General features: G+C 39.6%; 2 protein-coding genes across 2 annotated transcripts in view; both read left to right on the top strand.

Moving 5' to 3' along the window:
* Positions 1-23,026, top strand: part of LOC140280011 (NLR family CARD domain-containing protein 3-like) — an 82,991-nt gene that overhangs the window by 14,094 nt on the left and 45,871 nt on the right. The gene's annotated exons all lie outside the window — the stretch shown is intronic.
* On the top strand, positions 14,414-21,717 carry LOC140280243 (GTPase IMAP family member 9-like). The gene is made up of 4 exons (XM_072375546.1): positions 14,414-14,457; positions 18,384-19,040; positions 21,482-21,537; positions 21,637-21,717. Exons 1-4 carry the CDS (start codon positions 14,439-14,441, stop codon positions 21,715-21,717), a joined length of 813 nt encoding a protein of 270 aa, XP_072231647.1. The 5' UTR covers positions 14,414-14,438.

Here is a 23,026-nt window from a genome sequence, read left to right on the forward strand (position 1 = left end):
GTTTGGAATTGTTTTGACCTTATGAGGACCTTGTTAGGAATTGTTAGGATGTTGTTAGGACCTTGTTAGGAATTATTAGGACCTTGTTAGGAATTTTTAGGACCTCGTTAGGAATTGTTAGGACCTTATGAGGACCTTGTTAGGACCTTGTTAGGAATTGTTAGGACATTATGAGGACCTTGTTAGGAATTGTTAGCACCACGTTAGGACCTTGTTAGGAATTGTTAGGACCTTGTTAGAAATTGTTACGACCTTATGAGGACCTTGTTAGGGCCTTGTTTGGACCTTGTTAGGAATTGTTAAGACCTTGTTTGGATCTTGTTAGGAATTGTTAGGACCTTGTTAGAAATTGTTACGACCTTATGAGGACCTTGTTAGGAATTGTTAGGACCTTATGAGGACCTTGTTAGGACCTTTTTAGGAATTGTTAGAACCTTATTAGAGTCTTGTTTGGAAATCTTAGGACCTTGTTAGGAATTGTTAGAACCTTATGAGGACCTTGTAAGGACCTTGTTTGGAATTGTTTTGACCTTATGAGGACCTTGTTAGGAATTGTTAGGATCTTGTTAGGACCTTGTTAGGACCTTGTTAGGAATTGTTAGGACCTTATGAGGACCTTGTTAGGTATTGTTAGGACCTCGTTAGAACCTTGTTAGGAATTGTTAGGACCTTATGAGGACCTTGTTAGTAATTGTTAGGACTTTGTTAGGAATTGTTAGGACTCTGTTTGGACCTTGTTAGGAATATTTAGGACCTTGTTAGGAATTGTTAGGACCCTATTTGGTCCTTGTTAGGAATTGTTAGGACCTTGTTAGGACCTTATGAGGACCTTGTAAGGACCTTGTTTGGAATTGTTAGGACCTTATGAGGACCTTGTTAGGACCTTTTTAGGAATTGTTAGGACCTTATTAGAGTCTTGTTTGGAATTCTTAGGGCCTTGTTAGGAATTCTTAAGACCTTGTTAGGACCTTATGAGGACCTTGTAAGGACCTTGTTTGGAATTGTTTTGACCTTATGATGACCTTGTAGGGACCTTGTTTGGAATTGTTTTGACCTTATGAGGACCTTGTTAGGAATTGTTAGGATCTTGTTAGGACCTTGTTAGGACCTTGTTAGGAATTGTTATGACCTTGTTAGAACCTTGTTAGGAATTGTTAGGACCTCGTTAGAACCTTGTTAGGAATTGTTAGGAACTTGTTAGGACCTTGTTAGGAATTGTTAGGACCTTGTTAAGAATTGTTAGGACCTTACGAGGACCTTGTTAGGAATTTGTTAGGACCTTATGAGGACCTTGTTAGTAATTGTTAGGACCTTACGAGGACCTTGTTGGGAATTGTTAGGACCTTATGAGGACCTTGTTAGTAATTGTTAGGACTTTGTTAGGAATTGTTAGAACTCTGTTGGGACCTTGTTAGGAATTGTTAGGACCTTGTTAAGAATTGTTAGGACCTTACGAGGACCTTGTTGGGAATTGTTAGGACCTTATGAGGACCTTGTTAGTAATTGTTAGGACTTTGTTAGGAATTGTTAGGACTCTGTTTTGACCTTGTTAGGGATATTTAGGACCTTGTTAGGAATTGTTAGGACCCTGTTTGGTCCTTGTTAGGAATTGTTAGGACCTTGTTAGGACCTTATGAGGACCTCGTAAGGACCTTGTTTGGAATTGTTTTGACCTTATGAGGACCTTGTTAGGAATTGTTAGGATCTTGTTAGGACCTTGTTAGGAACTGTTAGGACCTTGTTAGGACCTTGTTAGGAATTGTTTTGACCTTATGAGGACCTTGTTAGGAATTGTTAGGATCTTGTTAGGACCTTGTTAGGAACTGTTAGGACCTTATGAGGACCTTGTTAGGATCTTGTTAGGACCTTGTTAGGAATTGTTAGGACCTTGTTAGGAATTGTTAGGACCTTGTTAAGAATTGTTAGGACCTTATGAGGACCTTGTTAGTAATTGTTAGGACTTTGTTAGTAATTGTTAGGACTTTGTTAGGAATTGTTAGGACTCTGTTTGGACCTTGTTAGGGATATTTAGGACCTTGTTAGGAATTGTTAGGACCTTGTTAGGACCTTATGAGGACCTCGTAAGGACCTTGTTTGGAATTGTTTTGACCTTATGAGGACCTTGTTAGGAATTGTTAGGATCTTGTTAGGACCTTGTTAGGAATTGTTTTGACCTTATGAGGACCTTGTTAGGAATTGTTAGGATCTTGTTAGGACCTTGTTAGGAACTGTTAGGACCTTGTTAGGACCTTGTTAGGAATTGTTAGGACCTTATGAGGACCTTGTTAGGAATTGTTAGGATCTTGTTAGGACCTTGTTAGGAATTGTTAGGACCTTGTTAAGAATTGTTAGGACCTTATGAGGACCTTGTTAGTAATTGTTAGGACCTTGTTAGGAATTGTTAGGACCCTGTTTGGTCCTTGTTAGGAATTGTTAGGACCTTATGAGGACCTTGTTAATAATTGTTAGGACCTTATGAGGACCTTGTTAGTAATTGTTAGGACCTTATGAGGACCTTGTTAGTAATTGTTAGGACTTTGTTAGGTATTGTTAGGACTCTGTTTTGACCTTGTTTGGAATATTTAGGACCTTGTTAGGAATTGTTAGGACCCTGTTTGGTCCTTGTTTGGAATTGTTAGGACCTTATGAGGACCTTGTTAGTAATTGTTAGGACTTTGTTAGGAATTGTTAGGACTCTGTTTGGACCTTGTTAGGAATTGTTAGGAACGATTAATCCAGTCGCTGAGGGCAAAAGGGAGAAACACAAGCCAGGGAACTTCTGCCGGCGAGAAGTTGATGTAGCAACGAGAATAAATCAATCTAGTACATCAGGGGCTATGTGCGAAATCACTTTTCTACAATAACAGTTAGAATATATAAAATAAACCAACATCTTTATTTTTTTTTAAAATGTCAATCATACACATGAAGTGTGATTACTAATTCGGCTGCACTAGATGTTTGATATATTCAGTACATGCATAGCACGGCACAAGGAAATTGTAGTTTCTTTTAAAATTGGTCTTTTATAATTATATTCTTATAATTTGGAGTTGTAACTACTAAATTGAGAGTACAAGGAGAGATTTACAGGGGTGAAAAATACATTCATGTGATCAGATTTTAAATATGCAGTTGTGTGTATAGCCACATAGATGAAGTCAAGAGCTCTCTATAACAGTTGGTCCCATATCTGTAGCCTCTTCTGTTAATGATTAACAAGCCTTCTATATTACACTGAAGTCAGGGTTCAGAGGTCAATATTTCAAGGCAGGACTCATTTAAAATCTTCACACTGACAAAAATGTCTTTCACTTTGTCTTTCAACAAAGTTTCATTTTCACCTCTGTTTGGTCTTTCAGGTCTAGTTTCTCAGATTCTCAGAACATGCAGATTCCACACAGAAAGGCCCCAGCCGGGAGTTGTAGTGGCAATCCAAAACAAAAAAAAGGCCACTTGAGGGAATTTGAATTGCTTGTCTACGAGTTGTGATAACAAAAAAATCACATCTTCCATAAAGTATGCTTTTAACGTTTTATTTATGCAGATCCGGCCCACTGATAGAAATGGTTGATAACAGCCTCCTGAACCCACCAATTTTGAGGACCAAATTGTGACAATACTATGTTTTTCCTTGTGGACCAACGCAGCTATTACAAATTTTGCTGTGAGACAGGGTTGACTGTACTGTTAATTCAACCTCCACAACAGGTAAAACTCATTCAGTATGGCTGACGAAACCAAACACAAAAACATCAAACAACATCGCGGCCACTTGAAGAGGCCAGGACTACTAAACAGTTATCCTTATTATTACTAAGTATTGAATGTGAAATACGCGGCTTTTGAAGATGTTGGTGGATTATGTACATTGCAGTCACTACAGACGTCTTATTGGAGGCAGTGAATCTCTAACTATTCAAAAAAGCAGGCGCCCCTTTCTTTAATGGTCCATGAGAATACAAAAAAGAATTAAAAAATTAAATACACGTGGTAAATTACTTGGACTCCTGATACAGAAAAATGATTTGAAGATTTGAAGACATCCTTGTCTCAGGCCCCAACCTTGGGCCTGCCTAGACCCGATTTGCCGCTTACCCAATTTGTGGATCAAAAAGCTGGATTTACGATGTTTGTCTTGTGCCAGCCTCATGGAACATCAACTTACCGGTTGCTTATTTCTCTTCTAAGCTCGATCCTTTTGCTGCTGGTCTCCCTCATTGTTTGAGGGCAGTAGCTGCAGTCGAAAAAGCATTGTTAGCATCACGTGATATTGTCGAGTCCTCGTTTCTCACATCTTACATGCTGAGGAAACATCACATTTGTCTGCACAGAGGTTGCTTAGATATCATAGCACATTACTTTAACTACCTAACGTTGAGATGAAACACTGTGATGTCTTGAATCCTGCAACTCTTCTTCCTACAGCAAATGATGGGGAACCACATGACTGTGTTGGGATACTGCAGCAAATATGTACCCAATAACCAGATCTGATAGATACGCCCCTCCCTAATGCAGACTTAGAGTTGTTTCTTGATGGCTCAGCCTCGCGCTCATCTGAGACAGCTGCTAGCCAGGTTAGTTTTGCTGTAGAAACATCACATAACACGCTTGTTAGTGGGAGACTTCCTTCACATTTTTCAGCACAAGCAGCAGGGTTGGTTGCTCTCACAGAGGCATGTAAGAATGTTGATAAAGATAGTCCTGGTTCACGATATACCATGCTGGGGAATACCAAGGCTCGTAAGCAGTGATCATGGGCCTGTGTTTGCTAAACGAGCTCTTGATGAAATTTCACAATACTTTTTGGGTTTTTTATCATTAAGCATCAATGTTCTTATCATCCACAGTGTGCAGGTGCAGTGGAGCGGGAGAATGGCACCATAAAAACTAAACTGGCCAAGTGTTGTTAAGACACTGGGCTATCTTGGGTGAAAGCCCTCCCACTGGTGCTTTTCTCATTGCGCATTTGAAATAGAAATAAACATGGTCTTAGTCCCTTTGAAATAGTGTTTGGAAGACCCCCGTCTACCAGCGTAGGTCCAGTGAGACCTGCCCTGACCACTGACCAGTACGAGGCTATGCTCCCTGTGCCAGCCACGGTGCTCCGACATCATCTGCAGCCAGGAGACTGGGTGCTCATTCAGGACCACAGGCTGAAACATTGACAGGGGGGATTGAGTCAAAAAGGCAAGCAAAACAAAGCACCCCTGATACTGGAAAGCTGATGAGAACGATGAGAACAAGAAAAACTGGATTCACTGTATCCACATCGGGCCGTTCCAGGTCCTCTTGGTCACTGAAACAGCAGTGAAGGTGGGCAAAAGGCGAACAAAGTTTCATTGTACGTCATGAAGGAGAGTAACAGCGCTAGGCTGGAAACTCTGAAGAAGTCTGAACTTACATGAGTACTTATACATACAAAGGTGGGAAATGTGCACGGAACAGGTAAGAGTATTACCTGCTGACTTAGACCACCTCAGCTGCACAAGCAGCCGATGCAACCAGGAAACCTCACACAGAAAAAAAAACCCAGCACATTCCTGTGGAGGAGGAAAACATCTTCCATCACACAAACACAGGGAAGTGGTTTAAGATAAAATCTACCCCCGTTCAGCTTCACCGAGTGAATCCAGTTTTTCTTGTTCTCATCGTCTCTCTGCAGTTTAGATAAGAGCGTTCCAGTATCAGGGGTGTTTTGTTTTGCTTGCCTTTTGGACTCAATACTCCCTTCATTCCAGATTCATTATTTTAGACCTGACCTTAAAATCCTGAGCAGAAAATTGATGAAAAACTGTTTAAAAGTCCAAATCTACAACTCAGTGATCAGATGTGGACCTTTTAAAGTGTTTTACGCAACTACTGTCTAACACATTTAACATGTTTCCAAGCAAACTCTGAACCTGATCACTCTGAGTCTTTAATCGACCAACCGTTGTTGTTGCTCTGCTGCCACAAAGGTATTTCATCAGTCAGTTGGCATTGACTGATGTGTGTCACGTGATTTGATGGAAGAACAGGTCAGCTTCTCTGGAAGACATCACAATGCACACACACAGTTAAAACAGGCTGTAAAACACTTGGATCTTAGAAGTTTGTGTATATTTCACTGATTTCCTACATTTGTGATCATTAAGTCTTGCTGTGCTGTAGGTCAGTTGTGCAGCCCAGTAAGCAAACAACAGAACAGCTGCTCTGCACTGGCCCCCAGTTGGTGTTAAAGTGTATTTTAAGATCTCGTTTTTAGTGTTTCAAGTGTTTAAATGGGTTAGCCCCTTCTACCCACTGAGATCCGCTGATCAGATGCTTCTGGTTGTCCCAAGGTCCAGGTTAAACACAGGGGTGATGTGTCATGTTATTTTTAAAATATTAGAAGAAAGCACGGCTGCTTGGAAGGAAAACATAAAGAAACAGAAGAAGGTTTGACTTACAAGCAGCCGATGCAACCAGGAAACTTCACTTACAGGAAAAAAACCCCAGCACATTCCTATGGTGGAGCAAAAACATTTTCCATCACACAAACACAGGTTGTGGCTTACAATAAAATCTACCCCCGTTCAGCTTCACCTAGTGAATCCAGTTTTTTCTTGTTCTCATCGTCTCTCTGCAGTTTAAATAACAGCATTCCTCATGCATTATTTCGTGTGTTAGGACCTTGTTAGGAATGGTTAGCACCTTGTTAGGACCTTATGAGGACCTTGTTAGGACCTTATGAGGACCTTGTTAGGACCTTGTTGGGGCCTTGTTAGGAATTATTAGGACCTTGTTAGGAATTGTAAGGACCTTTATAGGAATTGTAAGGACCTTTATAGGAATTGTAAGGACCTTTATAGGAATTGTTAGGACCTTGTAAGGAATTGTTCGGACCTTGTTAGGAATTGTTCGGACCTTGTTAGGAATTGTTCGGACCTTGTTAGGACCTTATGAGGACCTTGTTAGGAATGTTAGGACCTTGTTAGGAACTGTTAGGACCTTGTTAGGACCTTGTTAGGACCTTGTTGGGGCCTTGTTAGGAATTGTTCGGACCTTGTTAGAAATTGTTTGCACCTTGTTAGGACCATGTTCGGACCTTGTTAGGAATTATTAGGACCTTGTTAGGAACTGTTAGGACCTTGTTGGGAATTGTTCAGACCTTGTTAGGAATTGTAAGGACCTTGTTAGGAATTTTTAGGACCTTATGAGGACCTTGTTAGGAATTGTTCGGACCTTGTGAGGAATTGTTAGCACCTTGTTAGGAATTTTTAGGACCTTATGAGGACCTTGTTAGAAATTGTTAGGACCTTGTTAGGAATTGTTCGGACCTTGTTAGGACCTTGTTAGGACCTTGTTAGGAATTGTTAGGACCTTGTTAGGAATTATTAGGACCTTGTTAGGAATTTTTAGGACCTTATGAGGACCTTGTTAGAAATTGTTAGGACCTTGTTAGGAATTGTTAGGACCTTGTTAAGAATTGTTAGGACCTTATGAGGACCTTGTTAGTAATTGTTAGGACCTTGTTAGGAATTGTTAGGACCCTGTTTGGTCCTTGTTAGGAATTGTTAGGACCTTACGAGGACCTTGTTAATAATTGTTAGGACCTTATGAGGACCTTGTTAGTAATTGTTAGGACCTTATGAGGACCTTGTTAGTAATTGTTAGGACTTTGTTAGGTATTGTTAGGACTCTGTTTTGACCTTGTTTGGAATATTTAGGACCTTGTTAGGAATTGTTAGGACCCTGTTTGGTCCTTGTTAGGAATTGTTAGGACCTTATGAGGACCTTGTTAGTAATTGTTAGGACTTTGTTAGGAATTGTTAGGACTCTGTTTGGACCTTGTTAGGAATTGTTAGGAACGATTAATCCAGTCGCTGAGGGCAAAAGGGAGAAACACAAGCCAGGGAACTTCTGCCGGCGAGAAGTTGATGTAGCAACGAGAATAAATGAATCTAGTACATCAGGGGCTGTGTGCGAAATCACATTTCTACAATAACAGTTAGAATATCTAACATAAACCAACATCTTTATTTTTTTTTAAAATGTCAATCATACACATGAAGTGTGATTACTAATTCGGCTGCACTAGATGTTTGATATATTCAGTACATGCATAGCACGGCACAAGGAAATTGTAGTTTCTTTTAAAATTGGTCTTTTATAATTATATTCTTATAATTTGGAGTTGTAACTACTAAATTGAGAGTACAAGGAGAGATTTACAGGGGTGAAAAATACATTCATGTGATCAGATTTTAAATATGCAGTTGTGTGTATAGCCACATAGATGAAGTCAAGAGCTCTCTATAACAGTTGGTCCCATATCTGTAGCCTCTTCTGTTAATGATTAACAAGCCTTCTATATTACACTGAAGTCAGGGTTCAGAGGTCAATATTTCAAGGCAGGACTCATTTAAAATCTTCACACTGACAAAAATGTCTTTCACTTTGTCTTTCAACAAAGTTTCATTTTCACCTCTGTTTGGTCTTTCAGGTCTAGTTTCTCAGATTCTCAGAACATGCAGATTCCACACAGAAAGGCCCCAGCCGGGAGTTGTAGTGGCAATCCAAAACAAAAAAAAGGCCACTTGAGGGAATTTGAATTGCTTGTCTACGAGTTGTGATAACAAAAAAATCACATCTTCCATAAAGTATGCTTTTAACGTTTTATTTATGCAGATCCGGCCCACTGATAGAAATGGTTGATAACAGCCTCCTGAACCCACCAATTTTGAGGACCAAATTGTGACAATACTATGTTTTTCCTTGTGGACCAACGCAGCTATTACAAATTTTGCTGTGAGACAGGGTTGACTGTACTGTTAATTCAACCTCCACAACAGGTAAAACTCATTCAGTATGGCTGACGAAACCAAACACAAAAACATCAAACAACATCGCGGCCACTTGAAGAGGCCAGGACTACTAAACAGTTATCCTTATTATTACTAAGTATTGAATGTGAAATACGCGGCTTTTGAAGATGTTGGTGGATTATGTACATTGCAGTCACTACAGACGTCTTATTGGAGGCAGTGAATCTCTAACTATTCAAAAAAGCAGGCGCCCCTTTCTTTAATGGTCCATGAGAATACAAAAAAGAATTAAAAAATTAAATACACGTGGTAAACTACTTGGACTCCTGATACAGAAAAATGATTTGAAGATTTGAAGACATCCTTGTCTCAGGCCCCAACCTTGGGCCTGCCTAGACCCGATTTGCCGCTTACCCAATTTGTGGATCAAAAAACTGGATTTACGATGTTTGTCTTGTGCCAGCCTCATGAAGGTAAACTTGCTTATTTCTCTTCTAAGCTCGATCCTTTTGCTGCTGGTCTCCCTCATTGTTTGAGGGCAGTAGCTGTAGTCGAAAAAGCATTGTTAACATCACGGGATATTGTCGAGTCCTCGTTTCTCACATCTTACATGCTGAGGAAACATCACATTTGTCTGCACAGAGGTTGCTTAGATATCATAGCACATTACTTTAACTACCTAACGTTGAGATGAAACACTGTGATGTCTTGAATCCTGCAACTCTTCTTCCTACAGCAGATGATGGGGAACCACATGACTGTGTTGGGATACTGCAGCAAATATGTACCCAATGACCAGATCTGATAGATACGCCCCTCCCTAATGCAGACTTAGAGTTGTTTCTTGATGGCTAAGCTGCAAGCCAGGTTAGTTTTGCTGTAGAAACATCACATAACACGCTTGTTAGTGGGAGACTTCCTTGACATTTTTCAGCACAAGCAGCAGAGTTGGTTGCTCTCACAGAGGCATGTAAGAATGTTGATAAAGATAGTCCTGGTTCACGATATACCATGCTGGGGAATACCAAGGCTCATAAGCAGTGATCATGGGCCTGTGTTTGCTAAACGAGCTCTTGATGAAATTTCACAATACTTTTTGGGGTTTTTATCATTAAGCATCAATGTTCTTATCATCCACAGTCTGCAGGTGCAGTGGAGCGGGAGAATGGCACCATAAAAACTAAACTGGCCAAGTGTTGTTAAGACACTGGGCTATCTTGGGTGAAAGCCCTCCCACTGGTGCTTTTCTCATTGCGCATTTGAAATAGAAATAAACATGGTCTTAGTCCCTTTGAAATAGTGTTTGGAAGACCCCCGTCTACCAGCGTAGGTCCAGTGAGACCTGCCCTGACCACTGACCAGTACGAGGCTATACTCCCTGTGCCAGCCACGGTGCTCCGACATCATCTGCAGCCAGGAGACTGGGTGCTCATTCAGGACCACAGGCTGAAACATTGACAGGGGGGATTGAGTCAAAAAGGCAAGCAAAACAAAGCACCCCTGATACTGGAAAGCTGTTATTTAAACTGCACAGAGACGATGAGAACAAGAAAAACTGGATTCACTGTATCCACATCGGGCCGTTCCAGGTCCTCTTGGTCACTGAAACAGCAGTGAAGGTGGGCAAAAGGCGAACAAAGTTTCATTGTACGTCATGAAGGAGAGTAACAGCGCTAGGCTGGAAACTCTGAAGAAGTCTGAACTTACATGAGTACTTATACATACAAAGGTGGGAAATGTGCACGGAACAGGTAAGAGTATTACCTGCTGACTTAGACCACCTCAGCTGCACAAGCAGCCGATGCAACCAGGAAACCTCACACAGAAAAAAAAACCCAGCACATTCCTGTGGAGGAGGAAAACATCTTCCATCACACAAACACAGGGAAGTGGTTTAAGATAAAATCTACCCCCGTTCAGCTTCACCGAGTGAATCCAGTTTTTCTTGTTCTCATCGTCTCTCTGCAGTTTAGATAAGAGCGTTCCAGTATCAGGGGGGTTTTGTTTTGCTTGCCTTTTGGACTCAATACTCCCTTCATTCCAGATTCATTATTTTAGACCTGACCTTAAAATCCTGAGCAGAAAATTGATGAAAAACTGTTTAAAAGTCCAAATCTACAAGTCAGTGATCAGACGTGGACCTTTTAAAGTGTTTTACGCAACTACTGTCTAACACATTTAACATGTTTCCATGCAAACTCTGAACCTGATCACTCTGAGACAGATTCTTTAATCGACCAACCGTTGTTGTTGCTCTGCTGCCACAAAGGTATTTCATCAGTCAGTTGGCATTGACTGGTGTGTGTCACGTGATTTGATGGAAGAACAGGTCAGCTTCTCTGGAAGACATCACAATGCACACACACAGTTAAAACAGGCTGTAAAACACTTGGATCTTAGAAGTTTGTGTATATTTCACTGATTTCCTACATTTGTGATCATTAAGTCTTGCTGTGCTGTAGGTCAGTTGTGCAGCCCAGTAAGCAAACAACAGAACAGCTGCTCTGCACTGGCCCCCAGTTGGTGTTAAAGTGTATTTTAAGATCTCGTTTTTAGTGTTTCAAGTGTTTAAATGGGTTAGCCCCTTCTACCCACTGAGATCCGCTGATCAGATGTTTCTGGTTGTCCCAAGGTCCAGGTTAAACACAGGGGTGATGTGTCATGTTATTTTTAAAATATTAGAAGAAAGCACGGCTGCTTGGAAGGAAAACATAAAGAAACAGAAGAAGGTTTGACTTACAAGCAGCCGATGCAACCAGGAAACTTCACTTACAGGAAAAAAAACCCAGCACATTCCTATGGTGGAGCAAAAACATTTTCCATCACACAAACACAGGTTGTGGCTTACAATAAAATCTACCCCCGTTCAGCTTCACCTAGTGAATCCAGTTTTTTCTTGTTCTCATCGTCTCTCTGCAGTTTAAATAACAGCATTCCTCATGCATTATTTCGTGTGTTAGGACCTTGTTGGGAATGGTTAGCACCTTGTTAGGACCTTATGAGGACCTTGTTAGGACCTTGTTGGGGCCTTGTTAGGAATTATTAGGACCTTGTTAGGAACTGTTAGGACCTTGTTGGGAATTGTTCGGACCTTGTTAGGAATTGTAAGGACCTTTATAGGAATTGTAAGGACCTTTATAGGAATTGTTAGGACCTTGTTGGGAATTGTTCGGACCTTGTTAGGAATTGTAAGGACCTTTATAGGAATTGTAAGGACCTTTATAGGAATTGTAAGGACCTTGTTAGGAATTGTTCGGACCTTGTTAGGAATTGTTCGGAACTTGTTAGGACCTTATGAGGACCTTGTTAGGAACTGTTTGCACCTTGTTAGGACCATGTTCGGACCTTGTTGGGGCCTTGTTAGGAATTATTAGGACCTTGTTAGGAACTGTTAGGACCTTGTTGGGAATTGTTCAGACCTTGTTAGGAATTGTTAGGACCTTGTTAGGAATTGTTAGCACCTTGTTAGGAATTTTTAGGACCTTATGAGGACCTTGTTAGAAATTGTTAGGACCTTGTTAGGAATTGTTCGGACCTTGTTAGCAATTGTTTGCACCTTGTTAGGACCATGTTCGGACCTTGTTGGGGCCTTGTTAGGAATTATTAGGACCTTGTTAGGAACTGTTAGGACCTTGTTGGGAATTGTTCAGACCTTGTTGGGAATTGTTCAGACCTTGTTAGGAATTGTTAGCACCTTGTTAGGAATTTTTAGGACCTTATGAGGACCTTGTTAGAAATTGTTAGGACCTTGTTAGGAATTGTTCGGACCTTGTTAGGACCTTGTTAGGACCTTGTTAGGAATTGTTCGGACCTTATGAGGACCTTGTTAGGACCTTGTTAGGAATTGTTAGGACCTTGTTAGGAATTATTAGGACCTTGTTAGGAATTTTTAGGACCTTATGAGGACCTTGTTAGAAATTGTTAGGACCTTGTTAGGAATTGTTCGGACCTTGTTAGGAATTATTAGGACCTTGTTAGGAACTGTTAGGACCTTATTAGGAATTGTTAGGACCTTGTTAGGACCTTGTTAGGAATTGTTCTGACATTGTTAGGAATTTTTAGGACCTTGTTAGGAACTGTTAGGACCTTGTTAGGACCTTACACCATTAATGTAATCAGATTTTAAATATGCAGTTGTGTGTATAGTCACATAGCTGATATCAAGAGCTCTCTATAACAGTTGGTCCCATATCCTTAGTCTCTTCTGTTAATGATTAACAAGCCTTACATATTGCACTGAAGTCAGGGTTCAGAGGTCAATATTTCAAGGCAGGACTCATTTATAATCTTCACACTGACAAAAATGTCTTTCAATTTGTCTTTCAACAAAGTTTCATTTTCACCTCTGTTTGGTCTTTCAGGTCTAGTTTCTCAGACCATTTGATTGTTCAGCCTGGATGAAATCAAACCTTTGGATTTTCTTTTTCATTTTAGGTCAGAGAGAACCTTCAAGGTATTGCTGATTTACTTCATCATGTTCATAATTTTTGATTTGGGCTGGTGTAGACTGAAGGTTTTGGACGATGGGAGGAAGCCGGAGTACCCGGAGAGAACCCACGCATACACGGGGAGAACATGCAGATTCCTCAAAGAAAAGCCCCAGCCGGGAGTTGTAGTGGCAATCCAAAACAAAGAAAAAAGGCCACTTGAGGGAATGTGAAGTCCTTGTCTACGAGTTGTGATGACAAAAAAATCACATCTTCCATAAAGTATGCTTTTAACGTTTTATTTATGCAGATCCGGCCCACTGATAGAAATGGTTGATAACAGCCTCCTGAACCCACCAATTTTGGGGGCCAAATTGTGACAATACTACGTTTTTCCTTGTGGACCAACGCAGCTATTACAAATTTTGCTGTGAGACGGGGTTGACTGTGCTGTTTATTCAACCTCCAGAACAGGTAAAACTCAGTCAGTATGGCTGACGAAACCAAACACAAAAACATCAAACAACATCGCGGCCACTTGAAGAGGCCAGGACCACTAAACAGTTATACTTATTATTACTAAGTATTGAATGTGAAATATGCGGCTTTTGAAGATGATGGTGGATTATGTACATTGCAGTCACTACAGACATCCCTAACTATTCAAAAAAAGCAGGCGCCCCTTTCTTTAATGGTCTATGAGAATACAAAAAAGAATTAAAAAATTAAATGCACATGGTAAATTAACTTGGACTCCTGATACAGAAAAAGCATTTGAAGATTTGAAGACATCCTTGTCTCAGGCCCCAACATGTCTTTAGACATTTGGCAAACTTTCTGAGTCGTTGTCACCTGTGAGGAATGCAGTGTGCAGGTGTTTAACTGTCATTAAAGGGCTGTTTCATGACATTCAGTCCACAGTTTGACTTTCATCCAATCCACTGATGTTTGAAAAAACTTTCTGAATCAAAGTATGTTGTTTACATGCTGTTTGCGGTTTGTGAGGTTGTCTTCATCATGAAGTTATTTTGTGCTGCTGTTGTTCTGAGTCCAGAATTAGTTTCAATATCTGTATGAGGCGGAGGCACAGAGGGAGGGGCTGGATGCAGATATAACACAGAGCTGGGAGAAGGAAATTAATCAGCTTCAGGACGTCTACAGTTACAGACGTCTACAGTTACAGTCATTGTCACAGAGAAACAGGCTGAAAACTACGAACATGGCAAGCAAAATGTCACGTAAGTACATTTACTGCTTTATGCTGCTGTAATTTAGTGTTTAGCTTCATACTGCTGTAATATAGTGTTTAATTACAGCTTCATACTGCTGTAATATAGTGTTTAATTGCAGCTTTATGCTGCTGTAATATAGTGTTTAATTACAGCTTCATACTGCTGTAATATAGTGTTTAATTACAGCTTCATGCTGCTGTAATATAGTGTTTAATTATAGCTTCATGCTGCTGTAATATAGTGTTTAATTACAGCTTCATACTGCTGTAATATAGTGTTTAATTACAGCTTCATACTGCTGTAATATAGTGTTTAATTACAGCTTCATGCTGCTGTAATATAGTGTTTAATTACAGCTTCATGCTGCTGTAATATAGTGTTTAATTACAGCTTCATGCTGCTGTAATATAGTGTTTAATTACAGCTTCATGCTGCTGTAATATAGTGTTTAATTATAGCTTCATACTGCTGTAATATAGTGTTTAATTATAGCTTCATACTGCTGTAATATAGTGTTTAATTATAGCTTCATACTGCTGTAATATAGTGTTTAATTACAGCTTCATGCTGCTGTAATATAGTGTTTAATTACAGCTTCATACTGCTGTAATATAGTGTTTAATTACAGCTTCATGCTGCTGTAATATAGTGTTTAATTATAGCTTTATGCTGCTGTAATATAGTGTTTAATTTCAGCTTTATGCTGCTGTAATATAGTGTTTAATTACAGCTTCATACTGCTGTAATATAGTGTTTAATTGCAGCTTTATGCTGCTGTAATATAGTGTTTAATTACAGCTTCATACTGCTGTAATATAGTGTTTAATTACAGCTTCATGCTGCTGTAAGATAGTGTTTAATTATAGCTTTATGCTGCTGTAATATAGTGTTTAATTACAGCTTCATGCTGCTGTAAGATAGTGTTTAATTACAGCTTCATGCTGCTGTAATATAGTGTTTAATTACAGCTTCATGCTGCTGTAAGATAGTGTTTAATTATAGCTTTATGCTGCTGTAATATAGTGTTTAATTATAGCTTAATACTGCTGTAATATAGTGTTTAATTACAGCTTCATACTGCTGTAATATAGTGTTTAATTACAGCTTCATGCTGCTGTAAGATAGTGTTTAATTACAGCTTCATGCTGCTGTAATATAGTGTTTAATTACAGCTTCATACTGCTGTAATATAGTGTTTAATTACAGCTTCATGCTGCTGTAAGATAGTGTTTAATTATAGCTTTATGCTGCTGTAATATAGTGTTTAATTATAGCTTAATACTGCTGTAATATAGTGTTTAATTATAGCTTCATGCTGCTGTAATATAGTGTTTAATTACAGCTTCATGCTGCTGTAAGATAGTGTTTAATTATAGCTTTATGCTGCTGTAATATAGTGTTTAATTTCAGCTTTATGCTGCTGTAATATAGTGTTTAATTATAGCTTCATACTGCTGTAATATAGTGTTTAATTATAGCTTCATACTGCTGTAATATAGTGTTTAATTACAGCTTTATGCTGCTGTAATATAGTGTTTAATTGCAGCTTTATGCTGCTGTAATATAGTGTTTAATTATAGCTTCATACTGCTGTAATATAGTGTTTAATTATAGCTTCATACTGCTGTAATATAGTGTTTAATTACAGCTTTATGCTGCTGTAATATAGTGTTTAATTGCAGCTTTATGCTGCTGTAATATAGTGTTTAATTGCAGCTTTATGCTGCTGTAATATAGTGTTTAATTACAGCTTCATGCTGCTGTAAGATAGTGTTTAATTACAGCTTCATACTGCTGTAATATAGTGTTTAATTGCAGCTTTATGCTGCTGTAATATAGTGTTTAATTACAGCTTCATACTGCTGTAATATAGTGTTTAATTATAGCTTCATACTGCTGTAATATAGTGTTTAATTGCAGCTTTATGCTGCTGTAATATAGTGTTTAATTACAGCTTCATACTGCTGTAATATAGTGTTTAATTACAGCTTCATGCTGCTGTAATATAGTGTTTAATTACAGCTTCATGCTGCTGTAATATAGTGTTTAATTACAGCTTCATGCTGCTGTAAGATAGTGTTTAATTATAGCTTTATGCTGCTGTAATATAGTGTTTAATTATAGCTTAATACTGCTGTAATATAGTGTTTAATTATAGCTTCATGCTGCTGTAATATAGTGTTTAATTACAGCTTCATGCTGCTGTAATATAGTGTTTAATTACAGCTTCATGCTGCTGTAAGATAGTGTTTAATTACAGCTTCATACTGCTGTAATATAGTGTTTAATTATAGCTTTATGCTGCTGTAATATAGTGTTTAATTTCAGCTTTATGCTGCTGTAATATAGTGTTTAATTATAGCTTCATACTGCTGTAATATAGTGTTTAATTATAGCTTCATACTGCTGTAATATAGTGTTTAATTTCAGCTTTATGCTGCTGTAATATAGTGTTTAATTGCAGCTTTATGCTGCTGTAATATAGTGTTTAATTACAGCTTCATGCTGCTGTAAGATAGTGTTTAATTACAGCTTCATACTGCTGTAATATAGTGTTTAATTACAGCTCTATGCTGCTGTAATATAGTGTTTAATTTCAGCTTTATGCTACTGTAATATAGTGTTTAATTGCAGCTTTAAAAGACAAAAAACGTACTGAATAACTAAGATGTTGGAATAATAAAGGGAAACAGAAAAACAATAGTGCAGCAGAATGCTGAATCAGCATGTATTTTAGCTAATCTTTAATAATTCTACCTTTTATGTGTTTTCCTGACACCTGGCTGTTACTGTGGAAGCAGTAAGGGTTCACTTAGTTTTTCACACACTGCTTCTGTGTTCTGTCTCGGTTTCTGTTCCATAATTGATGACACAGTGTAATATGTCATGTGTTGATCTGAGGTTGGAGTTTTAGCTGAGGAACAGGTGAGTTTTATTGTGTCCTGATGTGTAAAACCTCCGGATTAAAAGATGATGGAATAATTTTTTTACTTGACTGGAGGTGATATAAGATTTTAAATATATAATAATTCCATTAGTAAATAACTCTACTTATTTATCGATGTACCTGTACATGGTTTCCTGGGTCCAGGCTAGAGGGCTCCATTGGGATTTGGTCCAGCGGGAGCGGACGGTGGCTAAAAAACAAACACTGCGGGATGTATCCTAGCGACAGGATGTCAATAAATTATGTGTAAAGGAAGCTCAAAGAAGGTTTTTACAGCATAAAGATAAAGCAAGGCAAGTCTGACATTTGGAGAAGTTTCTCAATTGTCCGTGAATCTCTTTATTAAGACACCTATAAGCCTATAAAATGACGTGTTTTCTCCTGTGGGAGAAGACACAAAATCAATGCATTTCTATTATCATAAATTCTCAAAGTTTTGCGGGAGCGGGCGGTAATGGTCAGAAAATCAGCGGGAGCGGGATGAAGAAAACAGTCCCTGGTCCAGACCGTCGATGGTACATTAAAGGGCAGTGGTTCAGTTAGACTGCCTCTGGTGGCTGAAAGGATAATTACAGAAGCAAACACTGAACACAGAAGACCACATTTTCCTTTCAGAGCTTCTGGATGAAAATGGATGACTATATATTTATTAATGATGCTGTGGCATCACCAGCTGCTCAAAGAAGAAGTTGATCATCAAACATCTGATTTGGGCCATTAAGGACACACCCTCCACTTCCTGTCATGAAATGTTCTCTTAAATAAAGTTTCCTCTGATCTTTGTTTTGTGGTGTTTCCTGGTAAAATGAGTCATGTCTGTTTAAAATGTTTTTTCTTACTCTGACTTTAGAGTTCATCGCCTTATTGCCGTCTACTTTGACCTGCAGACAGCTGAATAAATCTCACAAAGATTCAAAATTCATAAAACTTTCCATTTACATCCTAATGTCGTTATCAACATGAATAATGTGTTATTTTCCAACAGAGCCCAACAAACCAGGACTCAGGATGGTGCTCGTTGGGAAAACCAGAGTTGGGAAGAGTGCATCAGGAAACACCATCTTAGGAAGGAAAGATGCTTTTGAATCCAAACTGTCTCCTTCCTCACTGACATTGGTTTGTAAGAAAGAAACAGCAGAGGTTGAAGGTCAAACTGTGGCTGTGGTTGATACTCCAGGTCTGTTTGACACCAAAGACAAGGAAGAAGTGAAGAGAGAGTTTGTTAGATGCATCTCGTTTGCTGCTCCTGGTCCTCATGTGTTCCTGGTTGTGATCCAACCCAACAGATTCACAGAAAAAGAACAAAAAACTGTTGAACTCATTCAGAAGATCTTTGGAGAACAGGCGGCACGTTACACGATGGCCTTGTTCACCCATGGAGATGATCTGGAGGCAGAGAAGGTCAACATAGAAACGTTCATTGAAAATAATGCAGCTCTTCGTGCCTTCATCCGTCAGTGTGGTGGAGGATATCATGTCCTCAACAACAGAGAGAAGAATCCCTCTCAGGTCAAAGAGCTGCTGAGGAAGATCAACACCATGGTTCAGATAAATGGAGGAAGCTACTTCACCAATAAGATGTTACAGGAAGCTGAGAGGGCCATCAAAGAAGAAACAGAGCAGCTTATAAAAGAAAAGCCAGGTATGAATCTGACACTAGCAAGAAAACAGGCAGAGGAGGACAATTCATTTATTAAGTCTGCTGGCGCTGGAGCTGGACTTGGGGGTTTAGATGCAACATTGACTGATGTTTGTCCTATACTGTAATAACTATTCTATTACTGATTAAGCTGCAGCTTCCTGAAGAAAAAGAAAAGATTGTTTTTGCTTTTCCTGCTTTTTTATGGATATATCATCATTACTGACTGTTTGATATCACAGTTAGCAGCTTCTTTTCACTTACAAATACTGATGTTTTATCATATAATCAATGGGATCTTCTTATCTTATTGTGTTTGTATTGTATTGATTGGACCGTATGATTGAAGTACCTTGAGATGACATTTGCTGTAAGTGTGCGCTACATGAGTAAAGCTGAATTGAATTGATTGAACTGCTTTTATCCAATGAGTCCTAATGAGCTGTGGTCACTGAGAACAGCAGCTTCATGTATCCTCTGCACTTCATCTGTATTCTGACATGCTAATAAACATAAAGATCCAAATAAAATATGTGTCGTGTTCATCTGTTCAGCTACAACACACAAAGGAAATGTTTTTAAATGGACAGCAAATATCTAAAAAAGAAAAAAAAAAGGTACTAACCAATTAAAATGTGTTAGGAAAGATTGTGTGCTTATGTTTTATAGCTCTCTGGGTGTAAAAATAAAATGACAAAAGACCGAAAAGCGTGACAGTCAGGCTCAGTGCATGAGACCTGAGAGCACAATCACAATCACAAAAATCACAAAAAACTATAGAATTGTTTGATTGTGTTGAATTAAAAACCCAAAAAATGCAGACCAGCAAACATTGCCTGAGTAACAAAAATATGAACAGAACACAAGGGTTAATGCATCTGGACACATCTGTCTGCTCTGCTCAAACACATTGTCACGTTTTAAGTTTTCTTTTGTCACGTTTTAAGTTTTCTTTTGTCATGTTTCCAGGTTAATTTCTTGTCATGTTTTTCCCCTGTCACTTAGCTTCACTCCAGTCACCTGTTTTCTGTTTCACAGCTGCGCCTCGTCACCAATCACCTTCCCCAGTATTTAGTTTCCAGGTTCACTCACAGTCATCGCAAAATCCTCACCTTACCTTTCATGATTCACGTCCACGGTTTTCAGGTCTGGTTTTGCCTCAAAGTTAAGTCTTGTTTCTTTTTTTTTTCATAGTCTTGTTTATTTATCCATAGCCACGGTCTTCTTTAGTTTTTCTGCAGTATTAGGTTTTTTGATATCCTCAGCTGCGTCCTTGGCTCTTGCCTTGTGCTTTTTGTTTTGTGAATAAATCTGTTTGTTTTTTTTAAAGTCCGCATTTGGGTCCTCCCTCTCGCACCACGCAGCGTGACACACATAACCAGGCTCCATTATCAGGGGGGAGGAACAAGCCACAGATAGCCGACGAATTACTATTGCACTGACGGACAATAAATGCAAAAACAATTCTTTCACATTTTAAGGCTTTTCCCGAGAAATCGGCAGAGTTTATACGGCAAATAAACAAATAAATAAGTTACTATTGGTCTTCTGATTCTGTCACATCACTAATATCCCCAGCGTCGCCACACAATGCTGGTATGTACAGCAACGGTATTACAGGCCGAACTTCCATTAGCAAAACGGCTACGTTACAAGGAAGTTGAAAAACAACTTGGATAACGTGCCGAGAGGACGGAAGATTAAATCCACTAATGTTTGTCTCACGATTTGACATTCGGCTTATACATGGCGTTACTTTTATGAGTATTAATCAAGTTATTACTATAGTTACTATAGTTATTATACGTTACTGATGTTAACCTCGTCCAGAGGTGGCGTCCACTTCTCTGGGCTCGGAGGTGTCTGGGATGGACCGTCACACGGTGGAAACGTGTACTGTGGTCAGACTCATCAGTATTCCAGATCTTTGTTGGAAGAAATGGAGCAAAGACCAAAAGCAGCATCCAGCCTGCTGTCAGTAACCAGTCCCTGCAGCCAGGCAAAGCAGCTCAGTGTGTGTGTGACTGAAATTAAATGCATAAAACACCCAATAATATAAATTTATTAGCAGTTCACAAAGTCATTGAGGGCTTGCCCTCATTTACAATGATGTCAGGTAACAACATATTAAACACATGATCAAAGGTAACTGTAGCTGCACAGGTCCAATGAAACATCATCCAGATGTCTTTATTAAAGCTTTATTTGGTCTCTCTTCTCTCTTCAGAGGGCATCGTGAAAACTATAAAAATAACACATTCAGGCTGAATGAATGCATCTTTCATCTCTTTGTCAGCCTCATGCTAGTTTCCACCATCGTAACAGCCCCAAAAACACGTCAGCATCACATACTCAGAATGAATCAGAAAACAATCGTGCTCATTTACAGTGTTGTGGACCTCGTGCAGAATCAGATCACGTTGGAGACGTGTTTCCTCCCTCAGCGTCCATGTTGGATCTGACCCATAATGCCACAGGTCATGTGACCTATTACACCACAGTAATGAAAACGAGCACATTCCCCAACAACATGATTTAACAAAGGAAGGGTTTAGAAAGGCCTTTAACCATCTTATTTATTACATTTTAATGGCAACAGAGCAGAAGCTCAGACACAGGACTGAATGACAAAGGCTGCTACAGCAGCAAGCTAAGGCAGGGTGACCAAGGACCTGGATAGAACAAAAACCCAGGAGCAGATATACTGGGAGGGATGATTGGATGGGTGGATGCAGGTGAGTAATGATCACAAGGAGCAGGCGGTAACATGGTGAAAGAAGGCAACTGAGGACATCTAGGGACAATGGCAGGAAACAGCATGAGAAATAATCTTAGAGACTCACTAACAGCAAAGACAGAGTCCAGAGGAGTTAAAGCAGAAAAGATATTAAAGACACAAAAGGAGCTGAACTAAGGCAGAAAACTGAATCAAATGAAGAATCCGTCAAAGAAACCAAAACTCAAAAACTCACAGACCAGGACAGTAACTTTTAATGGAAAGTGTTGAAACTATAGTGAAGGATGGCCGGCCATTTTCTGTGGTTGAAGATGGGGGCTTTAGAAGGTTTAAGCATCCTTGACCCCGCTTATATCATTCTTATACCCTTCAGGGTAGAAAGGCCTTGAAGCCCCCGGTGGACGTATGTTATGAAAAGACCAAGAAGAAACAGACCCTAACAGTTAGTCTCACTGCAGATATGTGGACCTTCAATCATTATGGATGTGTGCTTTGCTGTTACAGTCCATTCGTTGTTGGACAAATTAGAACTTAACACGGTCCTTTAAGGAGTTCAAAGGTCATCTGTGTCACACGCAGCAGCAACTCAGCTGATGCAACTAGAGGCACCTGAGAGGTGCATTACAGACGGGGTCCCTGCTGTGATCACAGATGGGGCCACAGCATTGCTGCAGGTCTCAACCAGCTGGGTATTAGACACATTTATTGTTTTGCTCATGTTCTCCACCTGGTGTTTAAGAAATATTTAGCATAAGCCCCAAAGTGGAGGCAATCTGAACCCAGGCCATCAAGGTGGTGAGTTACTTCAAATCTAGCACCACTGACAAGAAAAAGCTCAGTGCAGTCCAAACACGTGTGGAGATGGCTGTACTGAAGCTGGTGCAGATTGACCAGATGGAACAGCTCTTTCACCATGCTGCAGAGGCTCGGGGGGGCTCTTGGGGAAGCTTTGGCCTCCCTTGCCACCAAAGGACAACCCAACAGAGTCTTGGAGTCTTGCAGCTGTTCTACAAAGCCACTATAGAGCTGTGGGAGGGTCCAAGGCTATTCCCCTCATTCAGATGCTCAGATGTTTAATCACACAGTGTGGTCAAATGCCCAATAACATTGGAAACTAATTAATCCCAATTAAAGCCTTCACCAAGAGCAGGGCCATCTGACCAACAGGACTTCAACCTCTGGGCTGATTGGATAATCAAAGTCAGATAAATTCCCCCATCAGAGCTATGTGGAAGTGATGATATAATAAGAG

Source organism: Leuresthes tenuis, unplaced genomic scaffold (genome assembly GCF_036924035.1).
Source record: "Leuresthes tenuis unplaced genomic scaffold, fLeuTen1.0.hap1 SCAF_21, whole genome shotgun sequence".
Lineage (NCBI taxonomy): Eukaryota > Metazoa > Chordata > Actinopteri > Atheriniformes > Atherinopsidae > Leuresthes > Leuresthes tenuis.